General features: G+C 39.5%; 1 protein-coding gene across 2 annotated transcripts in view; it reads left to right on the forward strand.

The window, feature by feature from the left end:
- Positions 1-20,486, forward strand: part of atosb (atos homolog b) — a 39,659-nt gene extending 19,173 nt beyond the window's left edge. The window contains exons 1-11 of one of the 2 annotated variants that reach the window (XM_077562346.1): positions 122-267; positions 436-583; positions 8,415-8,593; positions 8,769-8,882; positions 9,616-10,912; positions 14,548-14,606; positions 14,804-14,903; positions 15,112-15,270; positions 16,458-16,526; positions 18,291-18,496; positions 19,887-20,486. In XM_077562346.1, coding sequence (XP_077418472.1) covers positions 9,782-10,912; positions 14,548-14,606; positions 14,804-14,903; positions 15,112-15,270; positions 16,458-16,526; positions 18,291-18,496; positions 19,887-20,040 — 1,878 coding nt within the window. In that variant the 5' untranslated portion in view covers positions 122-267; positions 436-583; positions 8,415-8,593; positions 8,769-8,882; positions 9,616-9,781 and the 3' untranslated portion in view covers positions 20,041-20,486. Of the gene's footprint in view, positions 1-121; positions 268-435; positions 584-8,414; positions 8,594-8,768; positions 8,883-9,615; positions 10,913-14,547; positions 14,607-14,803; positions 14,904-15,111; positions 15,271-16,457; positions 16,527-18,290; positions 18,497-19,886 lie in introns of those variants that run through there. The other variant, XM_077562345.1, reaches the window with a different exon arrangement.
- Positions 20,487-22,250: the final 1,764 nt, after the last annotated feature.

Below are 22,250 nucleotides of genomic sequence, written 5' to 3' on the forward strand. Positions count from 1 at the left end.
GACTACTACAGCTGGCCCCCCCTTTTCTCTGGCCAATCAGCTGATAGACAACTCACCCCCCCCCCCCCACCCCAACTTCCCTACTCTGTATATGTCCTCTCTGCTGAGTGAGCAAAGCAGGCCTCGCTTTACTAACAGCTGAGAGGAAGGAAGAAAACAGTAAGCGAGTGCTGGGGAGGGTGCGATCCTGAGAGACGCTTTTAAAGGAGGTGCTGAGGGCAGTATGCGAGGAAGAGATGAGGGGGTGAGGACGAGAGGACCAAGCATGTGAGAGGGGGCTTTTGTGCTCGAGATGGTGTGTAGAGGCGCGAATAAGAGAAAGAAAAAGAAAGAGGGGGGGGCTAGAAAGAGAGAGAGAGAGAGAGGCAACGACGAGTGGGGGGGCTGAGAGTTGTTGATGGCTTTTTGAGTTGTGCATGTGTGTGTGTTACTCAGGGAGGAAAGCCAAGGCTCAAAACAAGCAAGCAAGGCGACTCCCAACACTTCTGGAGGAAGTCGAGCAAAGAGGGACGAGACGACCTGAAAAGACAACCCCATCCGACTGAAGAGAGGAAGCGGACGAGAAGCTTGGCCGCAGTCGAGGGTGAGTGCCACAAGTTCTCCTGTCGTCAACATCGCCAAACTTGGCAGCCCGTTAATTGCCGTAACGTTGTCAAGCCCAGCTCGCTCGACTCTCCCAAAATGGCCACATGACAGAAAGACAAACTGGGAGGACGAGACAGAGTGGAACCCTGTGTCAAATAGCCTTCTCAGCAACTATGTCCTCACTGATCCAGCTTAGTTTAGACGGCTGTCGGCTCCCCTGCCTGGCTATTGTTTGTGTGTGAGTCACCGTGTCACTCCGAGCTTCACAAGTTTCACTCACTCTTCTGTTTCTTTATGTCACGTTATGCCCGGCTTCCTGTCTGTTTTTCTCACACAAACACACACTCTCAAACACACACACACACACACAGTCAGCTGTCATTCCATCCCCTTGTCCACAAGGCGACATCAGATTTCCAAACGGCTCCTGCAATCTAATCACCAGGTTGATGGCTAAGCTCCGAGGACAGTCTCCGCTCGTGTTGCATTTGAAAGTATGCACGCGCGTTTGACAAGTTAAAGAGCTCAACGTGACTCGGGTGGGGTCTCACTCAAAGGCTGATGAGACAATCAAGAGGAATTTGGGAGGCTGGCTGCCGACTTGCCTACTGATGCAATCGCATCTCTGCTCAGGAAAACCGGCAATTGATGACGCTGAATAAGAGAGTATTGTCATGTTGTGGTCTGTGGCAGGATGGAGAAGACTAGTAAAAGTCTGTAAACACCTTTTTGTCTCTGTCATGTGCATAAATGTGTGTTTAGTAGGGATGTAAAAAAAAACAACAACAAAAAAACTTTTTGAATAATAGCCAGATTGATAGTCGTGATTCACTCAAGGGAGTTTGTCACATTTTCAATCTGGGACTGCCCTAAGGCGATTTGCTCGGGAAAGGCGGGACATTCTGTACACTACTTGCAGCTGATTGGACGATGCGGCATCTTGTGCACGTTTGTTGTGACCAATCATGGCAATGGATGAAAATGTCTTGTCTTAGGAAAAAAAGAAAAAAAAAAGCGCAAACATCTTTACCAGATTAAATCGGCTTTTTATTTATACTGTATATCTTTTAGCTTTGACAAGTTTATTCACAACGGTAAAGTAGCAAGAAACTCATTCCTCGATACCCCCGCAAACTGAGCCGTATCGAATCGGAACACCACTGTATCGAGCCAGTTCGAACCGTTTCACTGTAAAATTAACTGTCCTTAAATCCATCGGACCCCATGTATCGATCTACTTTAACAATCGTATTTTATTGGTGAGATACACACACCTTGCAGTGTTTAGGATGTGGATCAAATCTTCAGTTCGTTTTAGTTAACGTTTAGCCTAGCATACAGTTTTCCATACAACTGAGCATGACAACAGGGGTCACCAATATGGTAACCACCAACACCCACTAGGTGACTCAACACCCCCTCCTCTCCACATGTACAAAAAATAGCTTAACAATGATGAGATTGTGATTTCCTAGGAATATTGTGCAAGTCATTGTTTAAAAATGGAAACACCTGTAAAGATTTTGCATGTTGGTTGTTGATATTTCCATTTCAGAAATGTGTTTCAAACTTTTTAAGAAGTGAAATGTGTGTTTAGTAGGGATGTAAAAAAAAACAACAACGAAAAAACTTTTTGAATAATAGCCAGATTGATAGTTGTGATTCACTCAAGGGAGTTTGTCACATTTTCAATCTGGGACTGCCCTACGGTGATTTGCTCGGGAAAGGCGGGACATTCTGTACACTACTTGCAGCTGATTGGACGATGCGGCATCTTGTGCACGTTTGTTGTGACCAATCATGGCAATGGATGAAAATGTCTTGTCTTAGGAAAAAAAGAAAAAAAAAAGCGCAAACATCTTTACCAGATTCAATCGGCTTTTTATTTATACTGTATATCTTTTAGTTTTGACAAGTTTATTCACAACGGTAAAATAGCAAGAAACTCATTCCTCGATACCCCCGCAAACTGAGCCGTATCGAATCGGAACCCCACTGTATCGAGCCAGTTCGAACCGTTTCACTGTAAAATTAACTGTCCTTAAATCCATCGGACCCCATGTATCGATCTACTTTAACAATCGTATTTTATTGGCGAGATACACACACCTTGCCGTGTTTAGGATGTGGATCAAATCTTCAGTTCGTTTTAGTTAACGTTTAGCCTAGCATACAGTTTTCCATACAACACATCTCTTGAGCATGACAACAGGGGTCACCAATATGGTAACCACCAACACCCACTAGGTGATTGTGATTTCCTAGGAATATTGTGCAAGTCATTGTTTAAAAATGGAAACACCTGTAAAGATTTTGCATGTTGGTTGTTGATATTTCCATTTCAGAAATGTGTTTCAAACTTTTTAAGAAGTGACCCCTGAATTAGGTTTGGAAGCTTACATTTTAATTATTGGCTCAATATAATATAATATAATATAATATAGGAAAATGTCATACCTAACTTGTACAAACTCATTGATTGGTAAGACACCAGCTGAAGAAGCCGCCCCATCAAAAAAATCAACTAAACTTTTTAAACATTTTTTTTAAGGAGCATGGCTTAATTAGTGAAATATTACTCTATAATAATGTACTTTTTTTTTTCCAGTAATGATACAATTGAATAAAATGTTAGAACTAAACAGATTAGACAATTTTTTTTGCTATAGTACAATGGACATGTTGCTGCTCTTTCTGGTGTGCGTACCTTCGCCATTTGGAGTCACTTTAATACCGACATACGGACAAATGTGACGGTCACAATTGCTCAGTAACCTGCACTCATTTTTAGCGTTCTTTGCAGATGATAAAGAAAATATGCCTGCGAGTGTTATATTCTCTGTCGACATGTATAGCTGCACTTTGTGTTTAAAAAATAATAATAAATCACACTAATGACAAGCTTGTTTCTTAAAAAAAAAAAAAAAAAGCATGTCAAGGCAACACTGTATCATAGTAACTTTTTATCTATTTATTCATTGATGAACAGGACTTTTTGTATATTGTTTAGCACTTCTGCTTCTGCTGTCCTGGGTTTAATTTCAGCTCAGGCCTTCCTATGTGCTATTTGTATGTTTTCCCTGTGCAAGCGTGGGGTTTCTACCGCCACTCAATCTTCCTCCCACATTACCAAAAGGATGCATGTTATGTTAATTAAATACTGCAAATTACCCACGGGTTTGGTTGTGGGTGTAAATGGTTGTTTGTCTAGCATGTGCCCCGCGGTTGGCGGTTGAAAACTCCGGGGTGTCCGCCGCCTCTCACCCAAAATCAGATGTATAGCAAATGGATGGCTAAAACAGGACTGACATATTTTAAGTGCTGATCTGAATTAGCATTCTTTGGCATTGGCCAGTGTTTTTAATAGGGACGGACGATTTAAAAAAAAAAAAATAAAATAAAATGTTTTCACTTTCAATATTGTAATTGCGGTTTAATATGCCATTATTATTTTTCAAGGCACTAGTCCCATGTATTTTTTTAAACAAAAACACTCAATTAATCTGTATTACAATTTATAAAAAAAATAAATAAAAGAAAAAGGGTTGTTATACATGAATGGTTTATGAAGTCATTTTGTTTATCTACTTCAATTAGTTGTTAACTTTCTGAAGAGCTTGACTTTCAGTCTTTTCACCGTTCACTACGATAACTTCACAAAAATCTGCCAAACAAGTGTGGCATAAATTCAAATCAATAATCCACAAGTCAGATTACAACAACAATGTACACAAATCTATTGCTTTATCACTTCTGCTTTTCATGTTTCATGAAACAATATGTGAACTGCTCTTTTTAAGTACTCAACTTTAGACACTATATAAAATATGTAAATCCATTGTGTGTTTTTTGCCGCTTTTGTCATTTGTAAATTACATTCGACTACATTGCGATATATATTTGAATTTGATTAGATGTTCAACCCTAATGTGTTTATAAATTTGAGATTCCATTTTGAATAGCCCACTTTTTTCAGTTTAGTGTTTGTTTGGTGAACTTTGCCCCACTGCTCTCCTCCATACATCTTCCTGAGGCTTTAGCATAGCTGCTAAAGTCACGTTTTTTTTCTATTGTGTCGGGAAGACTTTTGCATGTTGCATGTGTTTTGTTGCCGCAATCGATGTGTAATGTCAAGCATATTGCGGCGTTTCATCTCCTTCATGAGTGCGGCTAGAAATGACATGTAGTATTTTTAGGGAGTGCTTCAAGTGAAAAGTCTCCCACTGCTCTGTCCAAATACTGAAGCGGGACTTACAATCATATAATCGTGAAATGACCAGCTTTGGGTTTGCACCCATGATTTTTCATGAGAAGCAGACCATATTGTTCTCATTTCTGAAACAGTGATTTTCTTCATTGTATGTTTGTGGAACTGCAGAATTCGAGAGCAATTGTTTTGAAACTGACCGTTTCATCTCCTTTTGATAGTCGTTCCGGTTGTCTTGTTCACTTCTGTTTCTGTGTCAACTGTTTTTCTTTTTATTTCGCTCAAAAATCACTCCATTTCTGCCACTCCTCTTGTGGCTTCCCCTTCCTTTGTGGATGCCAAAAAGCAAAGTAAGCCACGACCCGTGTGACTTAATCTATTAACAATGTATGCAACATATTCCATAGCTGATTATTCTGCCAGATATTGTTTTGTCGCTTGTTTCCTGGACAGTAATTGGATCGGACCAGATTGTATCATCCTTTTTTTTTTTTTTCTTCTTGGAAAACCTTGACAGCCTAATGTTTTATTCTGGATTAAAGTTGTGAGCAACACAGAACCTCGCCTCAAGTGAACCTCCTGGTTTTTTTTTTCCGTCGGCGGCCAAGTAGCTTCTTTATCCAGTTCAAAATAGGGTCAGAAATCAAGTGGGACCTAACCTAGACCTAGACAAGGACTATAAATACTCATGGCCGACTCTTGGTTCCCTATCGCTCTTCTTGCCCATCCCCCAGCCTTCTGTCCAACCCTTTTGGGGCCTTCGCCTCAGGGGACCCCACCTGCTTTGACAGGAGATAAGAGATATGTTTTGTCTTTACATTTGTTAACTGGAACTGTGTGAAATAATCCTTTCGGTGGTTCCTGTCGTACGCGTATCCATTAAATCAACAACTTTAATATCTTTTTTTTTTTTTTTTTTGTCTTTTGTCAATGCATGTGGCCTAAACTTCAACAAGATTCTGTTTTCGATTAGGCATCATTATGATTGCGTGGTAGTTTGTTTGTTTTCTGCGTGTGACTGAGCGTGCTCCCTCTATTTCCCAAAGGAAGACACTTTAATACTGCCATATGTCATGTGGGTAATTGCAGGTGACGAAACGTTCACCTCTCGCCTTGTCTCTAGGTGATTTAGTGTGTGTTTGTGTGCCATACTTTCTACTATATCCCTCCTATTTGCCAGACATTTTATCCCTTTGAGGAATACACATGCACACATTTTGACAGCGAATTAGGATCTATTAACTCTTTGACTGCCAAAAACGTTAAATAACGTTTAGTAAAATCCTATGGAGGAGTGCCAAAGACGTTAAAAGACGTTTTTTTTTTCAAAACAGGTGAAACTAACCATTTTCTATTGTTGATTACTCAAAAACGAAATAAGGTAGAAACAAACTTTTTTTTCTGATGGAAGATGAGAGTCCAATCTTTTTTTGGCAGTATGTGCGTTTCCATAGTCCAAACACATAATTTTCTATGGACCTTGAAAGATCAGTCAAAATGCTTAAAATCGGCTGGCACCCACGGCATCCCTTTTCTGAAAACGTCTGGCAGTCAAAGAGTTAACTTGCTTATTATTCCTTTTTTTTTTATGCCGTCTTTCCACCAAGCAGTCTAGTTGAGTTTACCTTTGTAAAATAGTGACACATTAGCAGAAGCGCAGCGTGTGACGACGGTCCCTTAAATTAAATGAGGAGCATCAGGAAATCATACAGAACCTTGTGCCAGGCGAAGAAAAGAAAAAAAAAGCTTTTCGTCATCTGATCATCAAATTATGTTTTTTGTTTTTTTCGATCAGGGAAAAGTACTGCACCGAAAAATACTGCCATCCGTTTGATTTAAGCACCAAAGTGGCGACACTTAGTGTGTTGTATTCATAAAATTGCATCGGAACGGTTCCAACAGTCAACATGTCAATGCTCCGCGACCAAATTGATGGATAATGCTACGATCAACACCCCAACGAATGCTTGCTTAAAAATGTGAATAAACCAAGTCAGATATGGAAGCCTCTGCCATAACTCCCAGACACGTGAGCGAGAGTCGTAATAGCCCAACCAGTTAAATTAGCCAATATCCAATATGACCCAAAAGGATGAGGATCAAAAACTAGTTCAGATTCCCAGAAATATCGATTCCTCTTACGTCGCAAATGAGTGACGACTTCTGTGCTATATATCGCACAATATAAAAACGTCTCCCGTATGATATATAACCCGCTATTGTCTTTAGCATTATTTTGACGGAGCCAGTAGTTTCTTTTTTTCAGCCTCTCACTGATGAAATTGCGAAAAGAGAGGTGGAATTTAAGCTTGTGAATTGTTTGAATTTCTTTGGCAATTAGACAATGCCTATATTGATATTTTTGGGCTACATGAGAAACCCATGCATTAGTGACAAGTGGCAGCTTTTTTTTACTAATGCTTGTCAATATTTTCTTCAAGTATTTCAGCCACACCATTCCCTCCCCCTCGAATCCCCCCCAACACCGACACCTCCGCTACTCCCTCTGCTTTTCTTCTTCCTCTTTGTGGTCAAGTACAAAGGAACCGTTATCCTTGGGCTACTTGTTGCCACAGCAACATTTGACTGTGACATCCCCCCCCCCCCCCCTTAGTACATTCCCAAGTTCTGGTCCAAGTGGGTCAGGCATGCCTCGCCAGTCGCCAGGCTTCATCGCAGTTCGTTCCCGTTTAGCAGCAGCGCTCGATAATCGTATGAAATGCTCTTAAGCGTTTCTCTGGAGCGCATCTAGTTCCTCTCTCTAGAGTTTAAATGCAATATATGTATTGAGGGCGGGCCCATGTATTATTATTATGATGTATATCTGCACAGATGTTACTTAACTTCCCATAGCTTTTTTTTTTTTCTTTTTTTTGGAGAGCTCAATATTGTTCATTCGGTAATTTTACCGATTTGACATGTCATCATCATTGCTCTCTATCTTTTTCTTTTTTTTTATCTTTTTTTTTTTAATATTTTTTTATTTTGTATGTGTGAGTGTGTATTAACTTCCCATAGCTTTTTTTTTTTTTTTTTTTTTTGGAGAGCTCAATATTGTTCATTCGGTAATTTTACCGATTTGACATGTCATCATCATTGCTCTCTATCTTTTTTTTTTTTTTTTTAAATCTTTTTTTTTTAAATCTTTTTTTATTTTGTATGTGTGAGTGTGTATTAACTCTTTGACTGCCAAAAACGTTAACTAACGTTTAATAAAATCCTATGGAGGAGTGCCAAAGACGTTAAAAGACGTTTGTTTCAAAACAGAGGTGAAACTAACCATTTTCTATTGTTGATTACTGAAAAACGGAATAAGGTAGAAACAAACTTTTTTTTTTCTGATGAAAGATGAGAGTCCAATCTTTCATTTGGTAGTATGTGTGTTTCCATAGTCCAAACACATAATTTTCTGTGGACCTTGAAAGATCAGTCAAAAATGCTTAAATCGGCTGGCACCCACGGCATCCCTTTTCTGAAAACGTCTGGCAGTCAAAGCGTTAATTAGTTCACCTAAAACCTATTAAAAAACTTCCCACAGTTGACGTCCGGCTGGCCTTCGAAAGCGAACCAGTCGAGACTCACCAGCTCCCCAAGTGACTTTGTGTCCTTTTTGTGTCTTCAGGGATTCCTGGGTGTTATGACCCTGTCATGATGTCACAGCCATTCTGCAAACCACGCCCAGGTGACGAAGGCGGCCGCGTGTGGCTGTCGGCCAATCACAGATGGAGTCCTACTAGAGTCCCCACTGGTTCAGGAGGACCTTCACTCAGGAGCCTGATGCAACACTGACGTATCACTTTGGTAGGTGTACAATTCGAGATGCTTTACAAACATCCAGAAATAAATGTACACTATTTAAAACCAATTTTATGGCAAGGCATTGCTTGTGGTCTCGGGTTTCTAAAACTTGTGCCCGATGCTTCCGCTTGTTCTCCCGTGAACTAATTTCTAAACTTGGAATGTCTTTCCTTGGCAGATGCTTTGGTGGTAGACATGTTGCTTTTGTAGACCCTTTTTTTTTTTTTTCCGGACACAACTTCCAGATGCTGTGTGTCTGCGTGGGCCGAATTAGCGAAGGACAGGCACAGAGGTGAGTTGCATATGTGATTGTTTTTTCCACGTTGAGACATACCTGTATTTCATTCAATGAGACAATTTGGTCTAAATTTCATCATGCCACAGTTGAGCACCAAAATATTCATACTGGCACATTCTGTGTTAAAGTAAAGTAAGCTTATCTTCTGTCTGGGAATGACACAAAATGGAAAATGACTAAGACGCGAAGTAGGAGAAGTATTTTCCATTTTTGCCAATTTTATATTACTCATCAGACAAGGGTTCTGCTAACTTCTAGACTAAAGCATTCTAATCGACTTAGACTTGGAACATTTTCATAAAAAAATCAAGAAGTAAAGGAAAATAGTGAATGCTGTATTACTGTTTCGCTTGAAATGTGACTACGTACAGTCTTATGCACGTTCTTGTGTCATTCCCAGCTCAAACGTACCTTAACTGCCTGAAGTATTCAGAATCTTTCAACATGAATGTGAATGAAACAGGTGTCCTTCTGTATATTATTATTCAATCATTAACCATTCATTTTCAATAAAAAAAATGGTGGCGGTCAACTGCAATTGCTTGTAGTGGTATAAAATGATTCTTCTCCTCTGGAAGGCTGCTGTTACTTTTAAGAAGAAGCAAATGCATTCTCATGGTAGTTGGTCATCTAAATCGTGCCTATTTTAGGGCAGCGTGCTGGAGAGCATTTCAGAGAATAATGCTTTGCTTCCAAATATTCATGCAAGTGCTTTTGTTCCGGTCAGGAGCTGTGCAACTCGTCTTGCTGTTTCACGCTGGATGACAGGCACACAACAGGAACTATAGGACTTCCCAGTTCTGTGGAACCTCCTTCTCTGGCTTGTGGGGCTTGTGGGGACCCTGTTGCACACACACACAAGCCAGTTCTGTCATCTTGCAGACAAAGGAAATATGCGGCACATTCATGTGGAGCTTTCTCACAAAAAAGCTCCGCTCGAGCTTCCAGCCCAGGAGGGGGACCTGCCTCCTCCGACGGCGCCTGCACTGGGCCCGGACTCGGGGGTTCGACCCGGGGCTGCCAGGCACTTTGACCAAGAGGATTTGCGACATCAAAAGGTCTATCAGCTTTCCATTTTCTCACAGTTAGGTGGATTTGCTACCTCCACGGAGTCCCACGGCGATGGCCAGCCCAGGCCTGTTCGTTTGGGCGTGAAAAGGGGGCTAGAGGAGCCCCAGTTGACTCACAAGCGCCCCCATGTGGCGGACTGCTCTGATATCGATGTACTAGAGGGAGGGGTGCTGTGTGGGCCAGCTCCGATGCCAGCAGTGTTGATGGGGCTAGTAAAGAGCTCTGGTGGCTGTGGTTCTCTCTATTCTTGCACACAAATGGAGCACAGAGACTCTGAGGGCGGAGTCTTGCCCAGATCCCCCCCACTGTCCCCGAGCCACAACCCCTCCCGTCGTCCCACTCAGCACAATCACGACAGGCCCATCCCCGATGTGTTCTCGCCAAAATCCCCCCCGATGTGTGACCCTTCTCTGGGAAGCTCAGCCAGACCCGAACCACCGAATGGGGGGCGCACACCCACCTATTCCATAGGAAGCCCCGGAAATGAGAGTTGTAGTACTGGCACAGCTGGGGGCCAGCCCAGCCCTCATTTGTACGACATGCCCACGTACGAGCCCCCGAGCCCCGCCAGTCCCACAAGCCCCCCGGGCCCCTTCTCCCCGCCGCACCACACCGAACTCCAAGAGCCAGGAGAGGCCACGGAATGGGACGTGGGGCTGGAATCCTCCCCACCTGAGCGAAGTGCCACCCAGACTGCTTCCTCCTCCGCTAAGGGCCTGGCTTCGTGGGAGAAGACCCCCAGCAGCAACGGCCATCGTTTGTCATCTGCGGGCCACTGGCCGGCAAAGAAGAGGTTGCTGTCCCCGAGTGAAACCGCCGAGTCGTGCTCTGAAGATGAGGGACCGTCGACCTCCAAGAGGAGTAGGCTTTCCTTGGTGGCTCCGGGGCTGGGGTCGTGTCGTAGCACTGATGCGAAAGCTGCTCCTTACTGGAATCACCTTCTTCCTTCTAAGGTCAGCGTACACTCCCACACACAAAAGTGCCCTTTGACATGTGACACATGCACGTTTATTCTGCATTGCAATCATAGTCTTTGTGTGGTGCGATTACATTCAAATGTGTGTTGGATCAGGATTGGAATCTCTTTTGAACGAGTTATAGATTCCATTTCTTCTCATAAGGTGTCGTTTAGAACTTTATATCACAGGTGTCAAACTCAAGGCCAGGGGGCCAGATCTGTCCCACCTAAGGTTATTACAGGTAATGAAAACTAACAAAATAACAAAAGCTAAGATTGAAGTAACTGAAGCTACATTTTACGTTATTTTGTCATTTTTATTTCTTGAATTTGATAAATATCCCATATATTAAAAAAGTAAAACTAAAACTAAACTAAAATGAAGCAAAAAATAACAAAGTAGCTATAAAAAAAACCGAATAATTAAAATTAACTCAATATAAAAAAGAAGTTAAAACAAAATACTAATTATGATGATAAATCCAAAACTAGTCTATGCCATTTTCTTCAATTTTACCATACTGTATATTACAGGCATTTTTTTCTTTACCAAATCTACATAAACTTAACTTAAACATAAATATTTTGTTACCACTATTTTCCATGATTTCTAATTTCAAAAGACATTTGTTGTTAAAACTATGATAATGAATTGCAGGGCCAGTTGAATACTTCAGTGGTTCTCTATAAGTTTTTACACCAAGTACCGTCACAAAAATACTATAAATGTTTTAAAACAGTTCTTAATGATAATGTACAAGCGTTTTGTACTTTTAAGTTAAGCATAACTGAACTATAATAAATATATATACTGTACTGTATAAAAAAAAGAAGCTACTTTAACATTATGTACGGTTTGAATATTTCGTTTAGTGATTCTCTAAGTTGCTACTACCTCTTTGACTGCCAAAAACGTTAAATAACGTTTAGTAAAATCCTATGGAGGAGTGCCAAAGACGTTAAAAGACGTTTTTTTCAAAACAGGTGAAACTAACCATTTTCTATTGTTGATTACTGATATACGGAATAAGGTAGAAACAAACTTTTTTTTTCTGATGAAAGATGAGAGTCCAATCTTTCATTTGGTAGTATGTGTGTTTCCATAGTCCAAACACATAATTTTCTGTGGACCTTGAAAGATCAGTCAAAAATGCTTAAATCGGCTGGCACCCACGGCATCCCTTTTCTGAAAACGTCTGGCAGTCAAAGAGCTACAAGGAGCCCACATACCACATTAGAATTACTGGTGAACAGTATATATCATAATATGATGAGGTAATTATAAATTGATATGATTTTCAGTCATAATGGCTCTTTGAGGGAAGAATAACATGGCCTGTGACGATAATGAGTTTAAGACTCCCAGTTTACAACCCCATTGTTAATGACTTTAAGAAATATTTAATAGTTGGCCGCTCAATAACTAGCTAAAGTCCACTTGTGATATTAGTTATATTGAGCTATGGAAATTGTCGTAGAAATAATATATTTTGTGTATAGCCAGGAACAATAAGCAAACGTGAAAGATTGCCATGCCCCTCCAGAACAACGCGACTATCTCCAGAATGAAGCCCATTGACGTGTTTGGCGTCCATTGTTCCGGCTCGAGTGGGCTCGTAACGCGTACAGAAATACAAACAATGGCACACGTACACGCATCCTCTCGTACAACAGTTCTGGAAGTGAATATGTGAACACAAGGAAGACCAGAAAGCGCTTTGAATGTCGGTTGCGACCGGTGGCGTGATGTGACTATAATAGAGTTCAGGGGTCAATAAGTAAAGTGGTGCGAGGCTACCGGGGCCACGTGCAACCACGCAGCAATTGAAGGCGGGGTTGAAAGGTTGAAAGTGATGACATCGTTGTCATCGTCGGCCGTTTGGATCTTTGGCTTTGAATAATGACGATGTGTGGCGCGACCAAGTGATGAGGCTAAGATGACGAAGAGGGGCGATCGGGGAAAAGAAGGAACCGACGTTCTGAGTGGCGACCGATGACGTAGACGGGGGGGTCACCTGACAGCTGGGTGACCTTTAGGATGAATGGCGTTGGGGTAAGCGTTTGTTCATGTTACACGGTGGCAGTATTGGCCAGTCAGGATGACGGTGACAAGGTGGGCAATTCAGGAGTGTCAAGCTCGTTTTCATGACGGACCGCATAGTAGTTATGGTTGCCCTCACGGGGACATTTATACATACTGTGGTTTTAAGGTTCACATGAGGTACACTAAGAGAAAATCAATATGTTTTTCAATTGTCGTCTTTCTGTTAAATGAAGGATGCAGACAAGTGCAATGGTAACAAATTGAACAATGTGAATTAGTAGATGGATAGAAATCCTAATTCTTTTTCTTTTTTTTTAATTTTCAAGAATTGCGAAAATAAACCTGAATGGAAAAGGGGGGGAAAAGGACTAAAATGTTTTTTTTACACTTGGAGGGGGTGGATTTGCGAATTTTGGCTTTGGAGACAGCTTTTGCGAATAAACAATGACAGGCCGGATACCACGTTGCACATTTTGACCGGGTGTTACATCACACATGCATATTGTAATTTTGTACAAATAATGACGGCGGACAATAAAGTAAGGTATGCTTGGTGGTGTGGACGAATAAATTGAAATATTTCTTCAATGAGTAAAAGAAGTGAACGTAAATTTTTTGTTGGCGGTCAACCGAATGTTTTGTGGCAAAGACGCGCTCATGACGCTCTCAGTATTCGCAAAATAACACCGATTGGACACAGGCATAAGTCGCATGTTTGCCAAATTTGCATCCTCATTCGCTGACTTGCACTTCAACAGGCCAGGCCTGCCTTTTAAAGGCACGCACGCATTTAATGTCGCAGATACAACAGTGTAGAATGTGAAAAATGGTGGTCCCCCAAGTGGACAAAAGTCAAACCCTGCACTTCACATGCATATATTTTGGTATTATATGCATAAACATTTCAAATATATGCAATAAATATTGTAGTAATTTCCCTCATTAATTACATAATAAATTGCCTTTGATTTTGATGGTCATTTTTATATAGATAACTAATTTTGAACAGAAGTCAGGGAAACTGTGCGGCAAGATTTTCGGGGCCACAAAAATGACGTGGAGGGCCAGAGATGTCCAGTAGACCTTGAGTTTGACATTTGTGATGTCCATCCACTATATAACAGTCGTTGACCTGTTTCCTAAAAATATATATATTTCTTCTTTATTATTATTATTTTTTTTTAATAAAATAATAATAAAAAAAAAAATAAAAAAAAGGGAGAACAATGATGATGACATGTCAAATGATCAATACTGAGCTCTCCCCGAAAAAAAATAAAAAAATAAAATAAAAATATATATATATATATATTTCTAAACTTGGAGGCTGGACTCAATCTGGTCAGTTTTTATTGCCTGATTAAAATGCTGGGGAAAAAAATGTATCCATTTATGTATTGATGGCACACAACTCGTTGGCTAATATTAATGTTTAAATTTATGTTTCATTGCTATTGAAGGGTTTATAATTTTGATATTTAAGATGCTGTCTTGGAAAGGAATGATCTAATTTGGGTCATAATTTGCTAATGATGACATGAGCCTTCAATTATCAAAATGTAACTTTTTTCCATTATTGTGTTTAGTGTGCCGCAGACTGTACGAGGTCAGGGAGACGACTGAAAAGTGGTCCGCGTGTAAAAAGGTAACTATGCATTATCAACAACATTAAAAGCTTTTTTGAGATTTAATAAATTGAGTCGAGTTAAGTGGAGCCTGGATGAGCGTTTATTCTGTATACAAAATATCATGTGAACATCCCAAATAGTCATGTCAAGTATATGACATGTTAAAAAAATGACTTCAGACTTGCATCCTCCGTGTTTTTGTGCTCCTTTTCAGCCGGCAGCTGCGTAGCGGAAGACATGCGGACAGCAGAACCTTGGCCCGCTCCAGCTGGCCCTCTTCTTCCATCAGCAGATCACTTTTAGGAAACTTCGAGGTAAGAAAAAAAAAAAGGTCAAAGTTACTGCATAATCTGCAACCAAAAAGTTACTGTAAATAAAAATTGGACCTAAATACATGATTAAAACAGTTCCTGAAGCTGTAATGTAACTGTATTGAATGTCAAAGTTAAAAACAATAAAGTGTACTTGAGCAGTGATTCTTTGGCATAGTGGCGATCATGCAGGTTCCCCCTCTCATGCTAGGAGTCCATGCTAAAGGGACGCTTCTCGCCGTCGGGTCGCATCGAAGGCTTCACGGCGGAGATCGGCGCCAGCGGCTCCTACTGCCCGCAGCACGTCACGTTGCCCGTGCAGGTTACGTACTACGACATCTCCGAGCACAGCGCCCCCTCACCCTTCCTGGTCAGTGGAAGCATTCAATCTGCTTGACCTCTGCTTGCCACTTAATAGTATAAAAGTGGCTTAGTATGTCGTCCTTACATGCTTGTGTTGACTTGTTTATCTCGTCTTAATTGGTAACATAAAAATACGGGGGAAGGGGCGGGGGTGGGGTGGGGGTTTGATCACTTGAGGCTGTTCTTTGAGGTTTTATCTACTCCAGACTTTTAGTTGAAGCCCATCCAGGTCAGATCTTTTGAATTAGAGGTCGAGAGGTTCTTGAGTTCACTGCCTCTGGAGCATTTTGAACTCAAATAACTCATCTTTCAAATATTTAAATTGGCAGTTTTTACTATAGATTTTTCAATGCTAATTTTATTTACAGTGAACCCCGTCAATTAGCTGATTATTATTATTATGATTCTTATTTTTGGTACAGTTTGGAACGTTTTTGTTCTGCCTCTAGTTTATTTATGGGTGCAATTCTATTTTGGACCACTAGATAACGGCACACTATTTTATTTGAAACTAAGTTTGAAAGAACAATGAAAGCAGGAAGTATTTCAGCCTAGTCCATTTTTTGTTGCATATTATTAGATGTCAAATTAGGGCTGTGCAATTATTCAAAATGTAACTAAAATTTCAATTATTACACTCTACAATTATAAAATCGGCATAAAAACAAAAAAATATAAATATGAGTTGTTTAAATTGATATATTTGCACTTTTTCTATATATATATATATATATATATAAAAATGACAAATTTAATAAATCTTGTTTGGTCTAAAAATAACTTTTTAATTTTTTTTTATTTGTCTTAATATGTTTTACATGTTTAAACATTTTCTTTTGTACCAAAAAACTAATGCTTGTCCTAATCGTGATTGCAATTATTACCAAATTAATCGTGATGAATATTTTCTTCATAATCGAGCAGCCTTATGTCCTCTTTAATCCTGCTTTTTGCACCTACATAAAGCAACGGCCGTATGTCATGTATGTTTTGATTCATGTTAGGTTCATTGAAGATTTTAAATTGCCAACAGGTGTTCATGGATGTGCTTCAGTTCACCCGCAACTCTACTGAGAAGAATGTTGTAGAAAACGGATGTATAGATAGAATAACATGTATTATACACTCATGGGAATATTGCTTACCATACGTACGTCACGATGACAGATGGCCTCTCTCGCTGTCTTGTTACAGGGTTTGATATCCCTGGAGCAGCTTGGAAAGAAAGGATACAGCATACCCAAAGCAGGGACCATTCAAGTGGTAAGTTCATCATTTTTGTTTGAATCATCTTGTAACATAAGAAAAAGACAAAATCAAAAAAGAAAATCCATATAAATTATCCTAATTTGAATACTGTACTATGAGAGAACATCGGGGCTGTAGTAAGAAAGCATCCAATTGACTTAATTGGTCTGAAAATAGCTTTATTTACAACAAGTAATGCACAGTGTGCCTTGAGATATGACTTGAATTCATTTGGTGACCATGCTTGTAACTCAAAATCATCTTTCCCCACTGAAATAAATGGAAATACATTTAATCCATTCAATTGTTTTTTTTTGGAATGTCGGTTGGCATCTTGTGCATTATGATTAACTCGTTGAGGCTCCTTCTGGTGTGCATGAAATGGCCACCAGGGGCAGAATTCTACAGTCATGCTGACACAAGCAAAGACGTTCTGCTGCTATAAGTCTCTATAATAATGAGTCATTGTAAATGACTGTAATCTTCAGTATTGTTAGTTGTTTTTGTTTTATATTGCTGTCCTGCTTGTGCTCAAGTATATGTCGCTTAAAACGTTAACATCGTCACATGATACTATTCATTAAACCGGCTATGGAGGTTTGCATTTTTAGTTCACATTAAGCTAAACTGACATATTGTAAGTCGCAAGTTGTGGTGACAGTGGACAAGATTGCTGGAGCTCAGACTTCCTCCTTTGCCGACCCGCTCGCTCGACCAATGAAAGGCAGTTTGCAATGGCACAGTCCATCCCAAGACGCGCTTAGGACCGCCCCCCTCATTTGTTTTTTTTTTTTGTTTTTTTCTTTAGAGCTCAGTATTGTTCATTCGATTTGACATCATCATTGCTCTCCTTTTTTTAACAAAAAAAAAAAAAAAAGTTTTTTCTTTTCTTTTTCTTTTTTTTTTAAATACATATACATATATATATATATATATATATATATATAATTTTTTTTGTATGTGGGTGTGCATGTGCGTGTGGGTGTGTGTATTCATCAGTTCACCTAAAGCCCATTAAAAAAAATCCCATACTAATAATATATAATAATAAATTGCCAAATGCAGAAACATCAATGTAAGTTATCACGATGTCGTGGCTCTCGCTAACAGACAGAATTAAGTAACCAGAATTAGGTTAAAAAATTCTATATACGTAGACCATGTTTCTATAAATTTTGATATTTGGTTTTTATTTGAGGCAGATATTTTTTCCATTAAAATGTGATTTATGAGGAGGTTAGACCATTGGTCGATATTCAGAGTTTGTTGATTTTTCCAGTTAACAAGAAGTTTGGAGATAAAGGTATCCTACAGTCCAAAATAGCGGAAAGTTTTTCTAAGACTTTAGTCCAGAAATACATAACCGGAGTACATAACCATAAAGCATGAACATAACACATAACACAGCATAACATAACATAACATAACATAACATAACATAACATAACATAACACAACTCATTTGAATAACATTTCGTCATGGCCGTAAGGACCCAAACTGCCAAAATCAAAATTAAATAAATGACTAAATAGATGAATAAATAAATAAATAAAAATGGATATAAAAAATATAGTTTAAAAATTAAAGACAAATGTATGTATATTATTATTTTTTATTTCCATTTATAATTTTCGATTTTTTTTTTATTACAGTATATACGGTTTATTTTTCGCGTTTAGTCATTTATTTATTTATTTATTTAGAATTTTGTCAGTTTTGGTCCTCCATAATAACCTAGCCTAAAACCTGCAACCGCTGTGTGTTTATCTCCCTTCCAGACCTTATTTAATCCCAACAAAACTGTGGTAAAGATGTTCCTGGTGACCTACAACTTTGACGACATGCCTACCAATCACATGACCTTCCTGCGCCATCGCATCTTCCTGATGCCCGTCGAGGAGGAGGGAGACGGGAAGAAACACGTATCGGCAGGGAGCGCGCCTCTAGACGGCAGGAAGATTCTCTGCTACCTGATACATCTCAGGTATGAGTTCACAATATCACTAAATCTGAGAGTGTGGCGAGATCAAGTTTTCCAAAATTTCTACATAATTTCTTAATTTTTGTAATTTGCTTTATTTAAAAAATAAAAAAAAATTAAAAGTGTAGTGAGTTCCCAGTGTCAGCATTTTTTTTTAGGAAATGGAAATTTAAATAAATCCATAAATGAAAAGTTTCCTGTATCTCACTGAGAGAGAAATGCATGTGAATGCAGCTAATTTGGGGTTTTCGTCAGGGTTCGTAAAAGCTTTCAAAAGACGGTAAAAAATTGTCAGAATATGTTCGAAATGGTTTTGTGAAAAGTCAAAACTGTGAACATCTTACAAATCCTGATGAAAACCCCAAATTTTGCTTCGTTCGCAAGCGTTCCCCACTCGCAGCTTTATCGGCCTCCAGATTAGTAAAAAGGCCGATGCCGATATTTGTCAAAATGTCAAATATTGGCACCGATAATCGGCCTGGCCGAGAATCGAGTCACGTATTCAAGTTAGTCGCGAATGTAGTACAGACGCTCCCCACCTTACGAACGAGTTACGTTCCGGACGATCGTTCGTAAGGTGAATTTGTTCGTAAGTTGCTTCAGTGCTATATTTTGTATTATAATTTATGTTTAAAGCCTATAGAAGTATATTGAATGTTTATATAAGTATGTTTAAGGCTTGTACAAGTAACCTGCATTGGTTTGTACTGAAAAAAAATTAATAAAATGGAGAGAATACGTACTGTACTACGTATGTTAGAGAGAGAGAGCGAGAGACACACACAGTATGTACATGTACGTAATAAGATAAATAAAATGAAGTTTAACTTACTTTTGGAAGATGTACTCGATGCTTAAGGAGATGATGGAGGAGGAGGAAGAGGAGGATTTTATATCATGAGAGATTCTTCGTCGTCGCTGGAATCGGCTTCAAAAGTTATTTCCTGCTTCATGGGGACCGGCGTTTTCTTCCTCCTCCTCCTCGCCACGTTGCTCAGCCTCCAATGAGCTCTCACAGCGCCAATCGTCGGTATTAGCGGCGGAAAGAAGCACTACGCGCAATACAAAATCCAACTTACAGCATTTCTTTCCAAACATTTTCCGACATACTGTACGCGCAGAAATGTTCGTATGTACCGTTGTTCGCAACTCGATTGTTCGTAAGTAGGGGAGCGTCTGTACTGTAAAACACGAGGATGGTCTGGAACCCCCGCAATAAACAAGCGTATTCTTATTTATCAAGACGCACCTGCATTTTCATTACTGTACAATATTTCTGGGAAATCCCACAGTTGTATTGCTTTATAGTGAGGATGACCAAATATGGTTCTGTTGAACTGAAATCCCCGTTTTGTCTTTTTTTTTTTTTTTTTCCCTTTTGTTGGCAACTCAGATTCCACAGCTCCAAATCTGGGAAGATCTACTTGCACAATGATATCCGGCTGCTATTCTCCCGCAAGCCCGTTGAAGTGGACACGGGGATCCCTTACGAGCTGAAATCTTTCACCGAGGTGCCAAGTAACCCTAAATACTCTCCCCGTGTGTGAGCCTCCTGCGCTTCCTAACAAAGAGGGAGACAAACAGACTGGATTTGACAGGGACAGACAGACAGACTGACGGACTGGGTTTTTGATCCAGCCCGGGGTCAAAAGTGTGTACAAAGAAATGCACAAACACTGACACACGCGCACACACGGCTGACTGAATTCAGACTTGACACATCTGGTGGTGACTCACGTTTAACTTTGCATGCCTTGTGACTTCAACACCTGAGTTTTCCTCGAGTGCCGTACGTAACACGCTGTCCTTCACTCTGCCTGCACGCGTAACCCAAAATGGCATCACGCTGGCCACGAAATTGAAACACACGGTGTGATTGACAAACGCTAAAACGAGAATTTTGGTCAGTCATGAAGAGAAGACCCCGACGTTATTTGACTTTTCAAGCCAGGAGGGTCGTCCCTTGTGACAAAAAAAAAAAAAAAAAAGCAAATCAACTTCCTGCTATGTAGCCAGAATGAGGGACAATGTGCTATTTCTTTTTTTAAAAATTTTATTTTTTTAGATTCTGTTCAGAACAGTCTGATGTCCGAGCAGAAGAATGAAAAATGTGTAGTATTTTTTAATTTATGGATTTCTTGTTTTTTCGCAAATGTCTTAAGAAGCAATATGCTGCACAAGAGTAGAGTGTGTTCTTAAAGCCAGACGACCTTTCTCTCTCTGGAAGGAGACGGGACTTAAGGGAGGGAGGGAATCACAGGGGAGGGGAGGGCGGGGGGGGGGGTATTTAATGACGGAGAAAATATATGTACATATGAATAAACTTTGCGACTGTCGAGAACAACCTGTTTGTTGAGCCTTTTCTTTTGGTGTCTACAAAAGACAGTACAAGATTGCTTTGATGTACGCTAGCTTATTGCTAACACATAACTCTTTGACTGCCAAAAACGTTAAATAACGTTTCGTAAAATCCTATGGAGGAGTGCCAAAGACGTTAAAATACGTTTTTTTCAAAACAGGTGAAACTAACCATTTTCTATTGTTGATTACTCAAAAATGGAATAAGGTAGAAACAAACTCTTTTTTTTTCTGATGGAAGATGAGAGTCCAATCTTGTTTTGGCAGTATGTGTGTTTCCATAGTCCAAACACATAATTTTCTATGGACCTTGAAAGATCAGTCAAAATGCTTAAAATCGGCTGGCACCCACGGCATCCCTTTTCTGAAAACGTCTGGCAGTCAAAGAGATAATGGAAAGCAACCCCCTTCGCTCAAAGCTGTTTTACAGGATTATGATCTCTTATACTTTGCTGCCATCTGCTGGCCATTTTTCAGTTCAGAGGCTGAATCAAAGCCTTCTGTATGCTCTAGCATAAATAAATTTCAAAAAGTATAAATACGTCTTTGGGAGCATGGTAATATTTAAAATAGGATGTATTTATATGTTTTGGGGAGAAAATTAGTTAAGAGTTAGTGCTCACTTGAAAGCCAAAGCAAAAAGGTGTGTCTTGAGCCTCCTCTTAAAAATATTAGAGATAGACCGATACCAATTATTTGTAGTCGAGAAGGTCGATAACCGATATTTGGAGCCGATATTCATTTTGCATAAAAAGGGAGCAAAAAAATATTGACATAAAAAAAAAAAATACAAATGCCAATCTAGACTTTTTAATGTCTTAAAGCATGTTTATCAAACAATTTTTCAGACTTTTTTTTTCTACGTTTTTTTTTTATATATATACATAATTTTAGAAAATAGAAAATCCATTTAAATTTCCAACAAACTGAGCTCCCAATGTAATTAGTAAGTCTTAAAAAGTTAAATGGAAACTTAAACAAGCAAATCCAGAGCTCTATATAGTTTAATACAGTACATATTTTTTCCCCAAATTTAAAAAAATACCTGAAATTTTTAACTTTCACATGACTTTGTTTTAATGTTGAACAAAAGCAAAAGGTTCAGAAGGTTCCCAGGGTCAACAGCATCTCTCATAAAGTTAACTGAAACCGTACCCTGAGATTGAAATGCCCAATATCGGCACGATAATCCGCCGATTATTTGTCTACCCCTAAAAAATATCTCACTTTTCATACATAAAATTGCAAATCAAAGTGCTTATTTGGGCCAGATAACAAATTACAATCATAGGCCATAGACAGCAACTGTAGGTGTTACTTAAAACCTTTTATAATAAAACGATTCTTCACAATGAAATAGTTCCAGTCAAGTGACAAAACAATCCCTCTTTTTTTTTTT

This window comes from Vanacampus margaritifer, chromosome 3 (assembly GCF_051991255.1).
Source record: "Vanacampus margaritifer isolate UIUO_Vmar chromosome 3, RoL_Vmar_1.0, whole genome shotgun sequence".
NCBI classification, from domain to species: Eukaryota; Metazoa; Chordata; class Actinopteri; order Syngnathiformes; family Syngnathidae; genus Vanacampus; species Vanacampus margaritifer.